The 14,706-nt window shown below is 36.2% G+C and overlaps 2 protein-coding genes across 4 annotated transcripts in view; one reads left to right on the top strand and one right to left on the bottom strand.

The window, feature by feature from the left end:
* ccdc80 (coiled-coil domain containing 80) overlaps nt 1–1,978 on the top strand; it is a 44,304-nt gene extending 42,326 nt beyond the window's left edge. Inside the window, exon 7 of the mRNA XM_066686696.1 lies at nt 1,207–1,978. Coding sequence (XP_066542793.1) covers nt 1,207–1,526 — 320 coding nt within the window. The 3' untranslated portion in view covers nt 1,527–1,978. The remainder of the gene's footprint in view (nt 1–1,206) is intronic.
* Nucleotides 1,979–5,806: 3,828 nt separating this feature from the next.
* On the bottom strand, nt 5,807–14,106 carry slc35a5 (solute carrier family 35 member A5). 3 transcript variants are annotated; one of them, XM_066640960.1, is made up of 7 exons: nt 13,055–13,095; nt 11,949–12,126; nt 9,917–10,015; nt 9,571–9,701; nt 9,098–9,165; nt 7,417–8,200; nt 5,807–6,290 (listed from the first exon to the last, which is right to left on the bottom strand). In XM_066640960.1, the coding sequence occupies exons 2-7, from the start codon at nt 12,103–12,105 to the stop codon at nt 6,222–6,224; spliced, it is 1,308 nt and encodes a 435-aa protein (XP_066497057.1). In that variant the 5' UTR covers nt 12,106–12,126; nt 13,055–13,095; the 3' UTR covers nt 5,807–6,221. The 3 variants fall into 3 exon arrangements, with proteins under 3 accessions (XP_066497057.1, XP_066497056.1, XP_066497055.1); XM_066640959.1 differs by lacking the exon at nt 13,055–13,095 and adding an exon at nt 13,906–14,106 and having other exon boundaries at nt 5,808–6,290; XM_066640958.1 differs by lacking the exon at nt 13,055–13,095 and adding an exon at nt 13,125–13,220 and having other exon boundaries at nt 5,808–6,290.
* Between the last annotated feature and the right edge of the window lie 600 nt (nt 14,107–14,706).

Genomic DNA, 14,706 nt, shown 5'->3' with positions numbered 1-14,706 from the left:
TCTTTATTTTTCTTCTTTTTTTATTTTTTTTTTTTTTTTTTTTTTTTTGCTTATACATAAAAATCTCTGCTTATGTTATTCTGTCTCTTTTAGCCGTCACAGTCCCTGCTGCATTCATCAGTTAGACTGTGAACAGTGTTTTCACAGATGGATGAGGGGATATGTTAAAACAACACAGCCACACCCTCTGCTAGCTTCCACTGGCCAAAAGAGACACAGGACATAAATCAGATTTTAAATTTAAAGCCTGGTTTCTAAAGATTTCTAGCTTTTAGAATGTGTTCGATCCATTCCGCATGTTTTCTTAGTCTGTTTGCAATAACATTAAATGTAACAATTTGAATTCTGACTCTGTAATCTGCATCTAAGTACTAGCTTATAAAAAAAAACTATTGTTGAGACATCTTTTATGTCCTTCTTATATATATATATATTTTTTTTCATTACACAGTCCATCTGCTGTTTGTGATCAAAACTAGACATCGTAGGTTGGGTGCCACACTGAGTTGCATTTTTGAGGCACTGAATTTGCATTTTTGTGGGAAATCATTTACTGAAAATTAAATCATACCTCAATCACAGAATCTTCCATTTTCACCCTGCAAATGACTGGTGCCCCCTCCAGGGTGTGTTCCTGCCTTGCGCCCAGTGGTTCTGGGTAGGCTCCGGACCCAACACAACCCTGAATTGGATAAGTGGTTTCAGACAATGAATGAATGAATACTCAATTTTATAAAAAGTATTTTAAATGCAAAGAAATATAAAAACAATAGACTTACAAATCTACCTTGAATTATATTTAAATGTAAACAGTACAAAAGAAAGATTCAGTGTTCTGCCTTACTAATATCATGTTGTTTTTCATAAATGAGTGAATTAATATAAATTAATTTAGGGTTTTTAACTAAAAAAATAAGCATATGATCATAGTTTTCATGGAATGCTGAAAAAATCTTGGTTTAAAAAGGAAGGTTGAAACTAAACCTGAATACAATTGATCTTCATTCCCTCAGACACCACTGCATTAAAAATAGTATTGTTCTATGGTGTCGTCACATGCGTTCAGCAATACTGTCAATAAACCCTGTATATATATATATCACCCAATCCACAAATACATAGCTGTGTGAACTCTACAGTAAATAATGCAGAATAATGGTAAGTTCCTTCTCCTAACAGGCAAGTATACCTGTGTATGTGTTGCAGGCAGTGCCACAGTGGAGCGAGAGGGCTTATCTGCCACATTGGTAAAAGATATCAGGAACTACTTCCAGATCAGCCCTGAGTACTTCTCCATGCTGCTGGTGGGCAAGGATGGCAACGTGAAATCCTGGTACCCTTCACCCATGTGGTCCATGGCCATTATCTATGACCTGATTGACTCCATGCAGCTGCGCAGGCAGGAGATGGCCATCCAGCAAAGCCTGGGCATGCGCTGCCCCGAAGATGAGTATGGCAACTACGGCTATCACCATGGCTACCATGAGGGCTATCAGGAGGGCTATCACCAAGGATACGGTTACTGAGGGGCATTGGTCTGCCAGGATATTCCTGAGACAGGGCTGTATTTTCCTGTTCATAATTTATGTTTTAAAGTTCATATGAGCAATTAGGAACACTTGGTCAGCCAGTTTCACTTGGGTATAAACATGAGGTGACAGTCAGTGTCGGAGGTCACACTCCAGACTTCCTTTTTTAATGTTTTTTCTATTAATCATTTATAGCGGTCAGTGTCTGAACATGCCTCCTTTCTCCTGTACGTTCCCTGCCTGTCTCTTATTGAGCTTGTATAGACTTCCACAGCTATCAACAATTTTGTAGATAAAAAAAGATGATATACTTTTGTATTTATTGGACGTTTGCTCTGAATTAATTGATTAATTAATCAATAGGTCACAAATTGCTTGTTTGAATTTTGGTATTCTGTTTTCAATGCACTGTTGCTTATATACTGAAACTTTGTCCTTATTTATAATGATGCCAATAAAAAAATAGCCTCGTATCAAAACGCTCCCTTTGGTTATTAAATAAAAATATAAGTTGATAGCACTAGAGCAGTGCTTTTAAATCCTCAGGGAATTGTCTAATTCTATTTACATTTTCTTTACTACATCACCCCCTGATGGTCAGTCATGGCTAAGGCTAGCGTAGCCTTCATAACTAGGTGATGGAGGATGTTTAGGGAAATCCAATACGTCCACACAAAAAGGCCTGTAAGGCTTCAATACAGCTGTATCCAAACATTTATCAATATACATCTATTATATACATGCACATAGCCATGTTCCCATGTAAGCACTTATATAATACAAGCCCTGTTTCCAAAGAGTTAGGATTATCTTTAAAATGAAATAAAAACAAGAATCTGATTTGTTAATCCCCTTGAAGCTTTATTGAACTATCAAAACACATTTGGAATTTGAGGCCTGCAATATATTCCAAAGAGACATTTCAGCTGCTCAACAGTTTGTAGTCACCGTTGTCTGATTCTCTTCTCATGATGTGGCATTGGAGGCAGTTGTGCAGGTACAAAATCTTCACAAACTTTGTGACTACTAAGGTACAGTGTTGTAGCACATATTGGCATTGTCTTGCAAAAATATCTATGAACATCCCAGGAACAGATGTCAACCTATGCCCATATATAAGTCACCCATGCTGTGGACAATGATGCACCCCCATACCATGACAGATGCTGGCCTGAATATTTTGTTGCTTTTAATCGGTTATAGGACTTGGATAACTGAAAAAAGAATATGATTAGAAAGCTTCTAAAAGAAGAAATCCAACAGGGAGTGTGGAAACAAATGTGTTTATGTTCTAAACTTTAATGCTAAAAGGAAAAGAAACTGTTTGAATAAGAAAGGATCCAGATGGAAAATTGCCTTGAAAATAGAAAACTGAAAAGTCAAATGAAAACTAGCACTGACCCCTAAACAGAAGAAGCAGAATCAGTCAGTGTGAATGATTGGATCAAAGTGATATTCAGCGATGAATCGTGACTCTGCTTTAGCCAAATCCGAAGCGGCCAGGGTACAGGTGAACACTTATTGGAGTTATGGACACTTTACTCGTCCTGTAAATACAGGGTGGGCCATTTATATGGATACACCTTAATAAAATGGGAATGGTTGGTGACATTAACTTCCTGTTTGTGGCACATTAGTATATGGGTGGTGACCATGGTGGCCATTTTGAAGTCGACCATTTTGGATCCAACCTTTGTTTTTTCAATGGGAAGAGGTTCATGTGGCACAAACTTATTTGGAATTTCACAAGAAAAACAATGGTCTGTTTGGTTTTAATGTAACTTTATTCTTTCATGGGTTATTTACAAGTTTCTGACCACTTACAAAATGTGCTCAAAGTGCTGCCCATTGTGTTGCATTGTCAATGCAACCCTCTTCTCCCACTCTTCACACACTGATAGCAATACTGCAGAAGAAATGCTAGCACAGGCTTCCAGTATCCGTAGTTTCAAGTGCTGCACATCTTGTATCTTCACAGCATAGACAATAGCCTTCAGATGACCCCAAAGATAAAAGTCTAAGGGGGTCAGATCGGGAGACCTTGGGAGCCATTCAACTGGCCCACGACGACCGATCCACTTTCCAGGAAACTGTTCATCTAGGAATACTCGGACCTGACACCAATAATGTGGTGGTGCACCATCTTGCTGGAAAAACTCAGGGAATGTGCCAGCTTCAGTGGATGAAGAGGGAAACACATCATCATGCAGCAATTTCATATATCCAGTGGCCTTGAGGTTTCCATTGATGAAGAATGGCCCCACTGTCTATGTACCCCATATACCACACCATACCGTCAAGATGTACAGCACCTGAAACTATGGATACTGGAAGCCTGTGTTAGCATTTCTTCTGCGGTGTTGTTGTCACTGTGTGAAGAGTGGGAGAAGAGGGTTGCATTGCCAATCCAACACAATGGGCAGCACTTTGAACACATTTTATAAGTGGTCAGAAACTAAAAATAACTCATGAAAGAATATGGTTACGTTAAAACCAAGCACACCATTGTGTTTCTTGTGAAATTCCCAATAAGTTTGATGTGTCACATAAGCCTCTTTCCACTGAAAAAACAAAAGTTGGATCTAAAATGGCCGACTTCAAAATGGCTACCACGGTCACCACCCATCTTGAAAAGTTTTCCCCCTCCCATATACTAATGTGCCACAAACAGGACGTTAATATCATCAACCATTCCCATTTTATTACGATGCATCCATATAAATGGCTCACCCTGTAGTACAATGTTTTAGTGAAGGAGACATATATCAGGATGATAATGTTTCTCACCATAGAGCAAACACCATAAAGCTTTTCTCCAGGAAAAGTTTACAAACTTAATGACATGGCCAGCAAACAGTCAAAAGTCTGACTGACATTTAATCATGGAGCTAATCAAATTGGGCCATGACCAGTTTCCATCCTGCAAAAACGGAACCAGCTTTAGGATTTTGTTTTTCATTAGTGAAGTTCATGCTTCAAAGAATTCAAGCCAGATGAGCAAAAGTACTAATTCTGTTTGTTAATGAATCCATTTTTCTTTACATTGAATGATTCCATATTTTTTCTTCTGCTTCATCTGGAAGAAATATGCCATAAATCTTATAAATATATAATTGAGAAATGTTTCCAGAAATCAGAATATTAACTAAAAGTACCAAATATATTTTGAAAATTGTACATTCAAATTTTTTTTCATACTAAGAACTTCACTTCATTACCAATGCCTGAACAATACGGTATTTTAAATTTCACATTGAAAATACATATTAATTACATATGCAAAGAGAATGCCTATGATTGTGGGCAAATGCAGTTTTAAGCTCAGCATATTTTAAAGTGGAATGGTTGAAAGTGGAATGTTTGAGGAAAAATAACGTCTGTTTATACATCTCTGAAACTGAACTACACTGCATGTTTGTATTCATTGTTTGAATTACCACTGGTAACTCTGGTTTTGTAACTGTAATGCAGTTAGCTGTCTCCCGAGTTTGAAGACATTTCCACCTTAAGTGATTCGAAACAGCAAAAATAAGTCAATATTTCCCACCAAAGGAGTTGAAATATAGCAGACCTCATTTCGGTTTGTGCTTTTCAATGTTCGGAATTATTGTGTTGTCTAATAAAAACCCCAGATTCTTCTGCCATGAGCCAAGAAAGAAAGAAAGAAAAGAAAGAAACAGACTAGCATACCACATCAAGGTTGTTTGCTTATTTTCTCATTTACAGACACCGGGGATTCGTAAACACATAAGACCGGTTTCAAGTACGCAAACAAGACTGGAGAGCTAGCAAATGGCAAGTAAATACCTGACATTTATAAATAGTGTTTTTTGTTTACAATCATTAACTTCACCTTTAAATGCACAACACATGTTCAATGGTGCACAAACAGCTTGTATATTTTCCATAGAACATGCAATGAAATGGAATGCTCTGGATCAACCACACAGGAGCCTATTGGTGCTTTTTTGAATATAATTGCGAACTTTGCCTTTAAATGACAAAATTTTGAGATTCTTGGTATAACGGAAAAAAAGGGTCAGAACCTTTTAAAAGGGATCTGAATTCTATTCAAAGCATAGCACAATAGAAAATGCATCTGTAATACTTTAACAATGTAAACAAGTGTTTATAAATTTAAAGCTTAGGAAAAAGATCCTCAATTAAATATTGATATTCTCGCTGTTGGAACAAAATTTTCTGCAATTTTTAATTATATTGTGTCATAATGTCATTACAAAATGAGCAGAAATTGTCCAAATGTTATTGGAAATAAATGTTGTTGCTTTAATTTACACTGAAATGTAGAAATATAGGAATGTTACCATTTGTTGTTTTACTAACAATATTTTTCTATTACAGCTTAATTTAACATAAAAAAATTAAAATTTTTTGACATTGTTAACAACTACTCGTAGTTAACTACTAGTAGTAATTTATTATGTAATTACTTTTGCAAAAAAAAAAAAAAAATCCACTTCATTAAATTTTCTTGGACAATTTCAAAGAAACCTGATCTAATCTTATTTAAAAAAACATCCATGTCCATCCAAAAATACCACAATATACAGACATTAGTGCATAATTAAAATTACAACATTATAAATACAAGTACATTAACACTTAATTTACAAGAAAAATACAATCAATTCACAGCAGGTCAAGGCTAGGTTCTGAGCATTTCATCCAGACTCAAAGAGACTCCTCTTCAGAATCACTATCTGTGTTGGACTTTGTTAATCTTTCCAACTCTTCTCCGTCCTAAAATAAAACAAACAAAAAATTGAATAAATAAATAATGTGAAAATAAATGTACACAGCATAAATAAATTACACACAATACATACCTGAAAACAAATTAATCAGTAGAAAATAAAATATGAAATAAAATGAGCATAGTAATGTGATTGTTTCCTCAAGGGGGTGCTATTTTGCTCCTCAATGACATTTGTATTCTTGCCTTTCAATGAGACGTTGATATTCGCAGTATTTGTTTGTATCAGCTTGCATGTAAAAACAAATGCACCCAAGTTAGTACAGATTACTTTGTGTGTACAATTATTTTCTATGCAAATACTATGTTATCTACTGTTGTTTTCTCATTTTCCTATTGCTAACAAGTCAACTTCAAGTCAAGCTTTTAACAGGTTATTAAATATTGAACACATATTTATGTATAGGCCTGATATCCATATATTTCATCTTAAATACAGACCAAAGTTGAATAACTTTCAATGAAAATAGCATGCTCTTATTTTTCAATAACGGAATCCTTCCTGTTTTTTCTAATTTTTTTTCCTTTAATCTCAATCTCCAAAAATGACTTTATTAATTTAAATAAAGATATTATATATGCCTGGGCTGCATTAAACCATAATTCATTCTAGAGAACCAAGTTTCTTTGCACGTTGCCTAAATCAGATCACTCAGAAGCTCTTGTCTTTATAGATCCACCTGTGTACACATAAACTAAAAACTGACACAGATAAAGAGGAGCATGGCCATGTTTATTTAAATAAAATATCAGTAAATGTAGAGTTATTTTCAATTTTGGGGTGGGCAATATAACAATTAGATATATCATCATGATAATGTACTTCTTTAAGATGTATACTATAGTATTATAGAAGATCAGTACTTCTATAAGAGAGATTAGCTGCACATATTAAAAATACTAACAAACCAATTAAGTTGATTTAACTCTGCCTTATAGGTGTGGGGCACAGTACACTGTATATCATGGAATAGTGCATTGGCTGGAACAGTGAGGAGATTATGTAAGTTTCTGGCATGTCAAATTAAACATTTGATCAGGTCAACTTTGGGCCATATGCCACAATCTGAGCAACTCTGCACTAATATATGCACTCAGTAAATCAATCCTTACCCCTCTGGACCTCTCGTACACCTCCCCGTTGATGACCCTGAGCCGCTCCTGCTGCAGTGTGTACTCTGGATCTTTGGGTTTGCTGCTGTGGTAGATGAAAATGGCCAGCAGCACCACAGGCGCCTGCAAGAAGAAGTCCAGGGATGGACGGAAGTCAAAGAGGAACAGCGAGAGAGCTGTGATGATCACTGTAGTGACTTGGCCCGTTAACACGTGGAACATGTTATCACGAAATTTGAGAATGAAGGCCACAGAGAGGCCAAAGACAGCTGTGATGAAGATCAGGGCCACAGAGTAGGCATTGTGACCATGCAGCAGGCCACAGTGTAGCGTGAGTGCCCGAGAGTCTGCACGCAGGAGCAGGGTGAGGCCGTTAAATGCCAATCCAAACGCGTACAGTTTGCTGTTTTGGATGAAGATGCTCTCAGTCAGCTGCTCGCCATCCTTGAAGATCTTCTCATTGTAGATGTTGGCCAGTGGCGAGATAAAGCACTGGATCAGCAGCAGTACATAGCCCAGGCCAAAGCTGTGCAGACGCTGGAGCAACCGGCTGTCCTGCAGCTGATGAGGAAGAACCTCCATCCAGCTGGAGCTGCTGTTGTCATTCCTCTCCGTCTCCAGATGTGTATAATTGAGGCAGCTGCTAGAGGGAGTAGAGAGATGTGCTGGGTGGAGGATGTGTGTGGCATTGGAGGGTTGATTACCAGCTGTGCCTGAAGTCAGTGCCATAATAGAGAGGAAGAGGATGACAAGGGAAGCCCATTGAACCCAAGCGAAGCGCCTCCTGCAGAAAGCAGCAAGAAATTACAATGACAGCAGATTACTAAGGACTCTTAAAAAGATTCTCTGTGTCTTATTTAGTCCAGAAGCATATTAGCTGACAGATTATTTTTTGACATATTGGTTTCAATTTACACTTAGAATTAAAATGCCTCTCTATATCTCAATCTATTAATAATAATATAAATAAAAATAATTAAAAAAAGTGTATTTACTTTGTAATTGTCCTTGACCCAGAGGTACTCAATTAGACTCAACTAGTTTTGCTCTGCATGTCATGTGTGTGCATGTAAAAATGCAAAGCCATATAGATGAGCTGTCTTGAATGATGATTTTATCAGTGTGTTTGCATGTTAAAGCCAAGTTTTTAGAACCTAAAGATCTGTGCAGTCATGAAAATGAAGCACAAAGCCAAACAATTAGTATCCAACAAGGCTCATCTGGCCCTGTTATACTTGAAATACACTTGCATGCACAAATCAAGATGCTTGACTTGGCTACTAAACACTTCACATGACTGATTAAAAATTAAACTTAAAAAACTTATTACACATTCAAAGTATTGTTGACTTTAAAGGATCACTATGTAGTGTTTCTACCTTAAAATCAGCTTCAAATTTCAAAATGATTGTGATGCCCCTCCGACATGTAATAGTGAGAAAAGTGCCTCTATTACCCTTTCTCTGAGGGGATGCTCACCTAACATAATTTTCAGCATAATTATCATTCCTTACAGACTGAAGGCCATGGAGAATGTCTTTCACATGGCACATCATAACTGAATCCACCTATCAGGTAATTGTGTACTTGTTAAAATTGTTACAGTAGGGAGAACACCAAAAACAGGAAGCAGTTGTGGTCACAATGAACTATAAAATGAGAGATTAGTGCAGATACTTACTTCAGAACAATTCGAAAGAGAATGGCGGTGGTAAGAATGACAACATTGGAGAACAATACTGCCATGGCCTGTACAAAATCATATAATAAATTATATATAAAAATATATCAGCTTTAGTGTTATTTATTTATGGCCAAGACATGCACTACAATAACGCTTGAAACATTAATGTAAGAACTAGATCGCATTCAGCCACTAGAACATTAGTAAGTTCAAGTACTAGTTCTTAAGAAATAATTCTGAATCACAAATGGAACTCAAACTAAACGTCTAAATGTAAAAATATGTGCCACAGCAGAACTGGGACCATGTCTCTCCAATGCTGGGGAGCAAGAATAACCTCACATTGATTATGATGTCTTTAAACATATGTGCAGCTGAGAGGTGTCTACAGACATTTGCAAATATAGTGTACATGTCTACACCAACAAAAGCATGTTCAACACAGTGCAAACTACTGAAATCCAGCTTACAGGTTGCAAGTAGGCCATCACATAGAAAATAATGAAGTTGTCAAGGAAATACAGGAATGCAGGCACAGCCCATTTTAGACAGCTAAGAGAAAAACCAGAGGAGCAACCCAAGTCCTTATAAGAGCGACCCTCTGAAAAACAAACACACAGAAAACAGCAGGTTACATTATTATAATACACTTAAATCTGCAAGAGTAAATTAATTTACTTAACATTCAGTTACAAAACTTTTATTTGTGTCAAAGAATTCCACTATTGGACACACACCTGTAACATTCTACAACCAAAACTACAGTGGAAGGATTAGGAGGATTGTTTGGCCCAAACACTGATGTTTAAAACTCACCTCGAATTATTACTCTCAACGACATTACTAAACAAAAAACAAGCTTGACAGCCTCTGCCAATAAGTTCACAGAGGCAGGTAGGAAGTCATACTTGTTATCTGCAAAAGAGAGAAAAAAATATCATCAGCTCAACAATACAGTCCAGTACATCCCTTAAATTGCAAAAAAAGACCAATTCTAATAAGGGTCCCAAAAACTATTTGACAAGCAGATAAAATCCCTATTAAGTAGAATACAGCTTTATTCCAATCACCCTTTAAATCTGAAGTTATCCGTGATGCACGATATATCAGTGGCCAATATATTATTTGCAGACATTTTTTAGTTATTGTTATCGGCACGATATTTGAATTTTAGTTGATATTACAACCGATAAATTGCCGCCTTTTTGTGCACAGACACTTTTAAATACACAACTCTGCCAGCCGTGTATATGTATTTCACAATTTCTGGGTTTAAATTTCACTGTGGTGAAAACTAATTTAAAATATCAGCAATGCTCTACACATGCACACACAGATAGTAGTGTAAACATACACAGCAGGTTAAACGACAGAAAGATACTCTCAACCACCACAGTGCAGGAGTGTTTTGTTGTATTTGTTTTATTTTCAGTTAAGCGTCTTTGAGTTGTAAAAAAAGCGCTATATAAAACTGAAGTATTATTATTATTATTATTATTATTATTAATAATAATAATAATAATAAATGAACTACAACTAATAAACTTAATTCATTCATTCATTCATTCTTTAGCCACTTTTCCAGTTCAGGGTTGTGGTGGGTTCAGAGCCTACCCAGAATCATTGGGTGCAAGGCAGGAATACACCCTGAAGGGTTCACAAGGCAAAGCACACTAACAAATATGGATATTTAGAGTCACCAATCCACATACCAATTTGTGTTTTTGAACTGTGGGAAGAAATTTGAGCACCCAGAGGAAACCCACGCAAAAACACAGGGAGAACACACCAAACTCCTCACAGTCCCCTGGAGAAGGACTTGAACCCACAATCTCCAGGATCCTGGAGCTGTGTGACTGTGAAACTACCTGCTGCGACACCATGCCGCACTAATAAACTTAAAAGATAAAATTACAATTAATCAAAAATATTGAAGAAAAGACAACCTATGATAAAATAATTTATTTTGCTTTAATCCAATGAGAATTTGCTTTAAATACAAAAAGATATAATTATTGGTTATTATCGTCAGTATCGGTTACTCCAAGGTGCAATTATCTTATCGCCTCCAAAACATCAAAATTTTTGCATCCCTAATTATCACTAATTACACAGAAGCATACATTTTAAAAGTTCAGTTAAATAATTTAAATAATTTTATTTTGATTTAATGTACTTGTATATTAATTGTAATATAAATTGATAAAACTCTACTGTAGTGCATGTAGTCTTTATAGAGAGAGAGAGAAAAAAATCTTTGCCATGAGTAAGAATTGAACAAAAGGGTTAAAAGCTTTAAACCTAATGATAATTTATAAATGAGACAATAAAATTTGTAACCACAAGCACTGATTTACGTCAAAAAATTATTTTGGAAATTGCATATGTATTTTAACCATTAATTTTTTGTATATAATGCATAATAACGGTTGGTTATTTTTGTTTGTTTGTTTGTTTTTTCTCATTTCTCACAGCACATTGCTTAATTTCTTTACTGGCTGACCGTAACACCATATTAATCTGTTAAAAGAGAATGTAAACACAATGAAAGTAACTGTGCAGTAGGGGAGCAAATTTCTCCACCTCACAGCCACTTTCCACCATACTTCACTGTGGCTAAATGACTCGTGTAAAGAACGTATGCTGTATTATGGGTAACTGCATTTTGAAAAATGATGATGATATTATTCTGAACGATACGATATGGCACAAAGGCACAGCCCTACTGTGCAATTAACATATAGCAATTTTATGTAACTTTCAATGTAATTAACTGCACAATTATGTAACAATACTGCAAAATCACAATACAGATTTCTGACTGTTAGTTTAGCCCAAATATGCTGACCTTCATTAGCAGAGAATTTGAGCAAGATAATTCGACTGGTCCCCAGTGTGACAAAGCCCAGGCCCAGAACTAGTGTGTAGGCTGAGGAACGAGAGCACAGCCAAGAACGGGGACAACAACAACAGCATGAGGTAGAGGAGGTGGATGAAGGAGCCATTCGGGAGACGGAGAGTTGGGGCTGAATCCAGCAAAAAAAAAAAAAAAAAGAAAAGAAAAGAAAACACAACATGGTTACTCATAAAAATGTCACCTGCTCAGCTACTCAAATAAAATTGAGAAGGGTCAACAGTAAAATACAGTATCAATAGTCATTAGGCATAAAAACCTCCTAAAAATGGAAGCTCCTGTTTCAAAGTAAATGTTTGTTTCTGAGCTAACAGAAGGTGTGTGGGTAATTCATAAGCAAATTGACAAGCTAGGAAAAAAAAAATGGTGGTCATTTAGATAGGACCTACACATACACATCAGTGATGCTAGAACTTTCAAATCCCTCAGTGTCACTGCTGGACTAAGAATATTCCACCAACCAAATATGTACACCTGTCAGTGTCCTGTGGACACAAAAGAATTAAGAAAACTGCAGCAACTGATGAACTACTGTTTCCGTTACTGTGATTTTACAGCTACAACTAAAGGTGAACCTAACAGAGTGGATATTGTGTGCTGTCTCTCATCCACACTAAAACGCCACACCGAGAATGAACCACCACCCAAATAACACCTGCTCTGTGGTAGTCCCACATGACCACTGAAAAGAAAAAAGGGTATAAGTCTGGTAACAAAAAATTAAGAGCATTAAGTGGACTACAGTCTGGAATTGTAGAACTACAAATTGTCTCTGTATAGGAAGTAGAGCTGATAAAAATGGCAATAGGTGCAGATGCAGAATATTAGTTTTTTCGACACATGGTGTACGTGGACTCATTACACAGTTAAATAGCGATACCTGGAACCAACGAGCAAAGACAGACAAATGGTGTAGAATATTACTAAATATTACTCTGAGCTGGGAGCTGCAACATTGTGATATTATTAATGAAAGTTGTCTATTTACTCTGCGGTAAAATGCAAAGGAATACAGAGTATACACACACAATGTCGCGTACATTGTAACTAACACACGAACACAAAATAACCAACACCACACTCGTTCCTTAACAAATACATCGCTTTTACCTTTGTTTATTTCTGCTTTATTTCTACACCAGCCCACACTCCTCTGTCACAGCGAGGACAGTGCGCATGCGCTGGGTCCAACCGCTGACAGGAATGTGCGCACTTTCACACTAAAAGTCCCTTTTTTTGTTTTGTTTTTTAAAGAAAGCCACGCATAAATCAGACAGGTCCATAGCCCGTAGTATTGTCACGCTCATAAAAAAATCTAATCAAATTAATAAATCATTGCCTCCATATATTTTAACTTTATATATATAAAATATTCCTGTGTATCAAGTGGCCCTAGATGTATTCATTACAAAGGAACTGTCCTTGGACTGCATCGTTTTATAAAAAGTAGAGAGTATATAGATTACTTTAAAACTATATCTGCCTTTGTGTTGTCTATTCTAATTGTTAAACAAATGGTGTCTAAAAACCAAACAGCTTGTAAGTGACCCAAATCTCAACACTAAGACACCTTGAATATGTTTCCATATGCTATCATGAACTTCAGAGACTGTAAATTTAACTCGGAATTTAAGAATATACAAAACCATAAAAATGAGGAATGTTTACTTTAGTAAAGTGTTAAACGTTGGGTTTTTCAATACAATGATGCATTTCATCATCACCACCACCATCATATATAGAAATATAATTGTAATATAAGTAAATTAAAGTAAGAAAATCATTTATAAAACACTCTTAAATTAACAAAATGTGCTTGAATGGAATAATACTTGAATAAGTCAAGGATACTGTACTAAGCACAAGTTTTCTTGATTTATAGATAACTAACCTGTGCTGTTAGGACTTATTGCAGATTTACAGTTTGGGTCCACAGGTTTGCACATTTATACCATAAACAAGATGGTTGGCTATATCCAAATAGGGAGTTGATGTTGGAAATGTACGATCAGCACTCCGCAGTTTTGAGGTCAGGTCGTTTGGGTCAATATCGTTAAAAGTCCCTTGTGTCCTTGCTGAGTTTGTCTTGTTGTGGAATCCACTCACTTTGATCAGGTTTCTTCAGTTTAGTGCTCTTACTGATGCCTGACTAAAAATTATGAAAGTTCTTTGAAATTATTATTTATATATAGATAATAAATTAAATTATCTTTGAATTGATTTATAATTAAATAATAGTACATCAATGTAGGGAATGTTCTTTTAGATAAAATTCTGTATTTAAAATTTCCAAATATTGGTATTTTTGCTTTAAAGATTTTAATTATATATTTCACATATCACTAATAGCAGAAATAGAAATAATAGTACATCAATTGTATATAGTAATAGTAATAGTACATCAGTGGGGAAAAGTGGCACAGCAGGTAGTGACATGGTCATCTGGCTCCACGGACCTGCTGTGGGTGACTGTCTGTGAGGAGTTCGGTGTGTTCTCCCCATGTACACATGGGTTTACTCCCATGGTCCTAAAACACATGTTGGTAGATAGATTGGTGACTTGTGTGTGTCACCCTGTGAAGGACTGGTGCCCCCTCCAGGGTGTGGTCCTACCTTGCGCTAAATGATTTCTAGTAGGCTCTGGACCCACCATGAACTGGATAAGTGGTTGCTTTATATATATATATATATA

This window comes from Hoplias malabaricus, chromosome 12 (genome assembly GCF_029633855.1).
Source record: "Hoplias malabaricus isolate fHopMal1 chromosome 12, fHopMal1.hap1, whole genome shotgun sequence".
NCBI lineage: Eukaryota > Metazoa > Chordata > Actinopteri > Characiformes > Erythrinidae > Hoplias > Hoplias malabaricus.
The sequence above is the reverse complement of the archived record's forward strand: the minus strand, read 5'-3'. Positions and strand labels throughout refer to the sequence as shown.

Bases quoted from the DNA above. Each gene is read 5' to 3' on its own strand.
- slc35a5 (XM_066640959.1), bottom strand. From the start codon at position 12,105: ATGGCTCCTTCATCCACCTCCTCTACCTCATGCTGTTGTTGTTGTCCC. The intron at 9,702-9,916 runs GTGAGTTTTAAA...TTTGTTTTTCAG, and splicing joins GTTGAGAGTAATAATTCGAG to AGGGTCGCTCTTATAAGGAC. The intron at 6,291-7,416 runs GTAAGGATTGAT...GTTTTATTTTAG, and splicing joins TGTACGAGAGGTCCAGAGGG to GACGGAGAAGAGTTGGAAAG.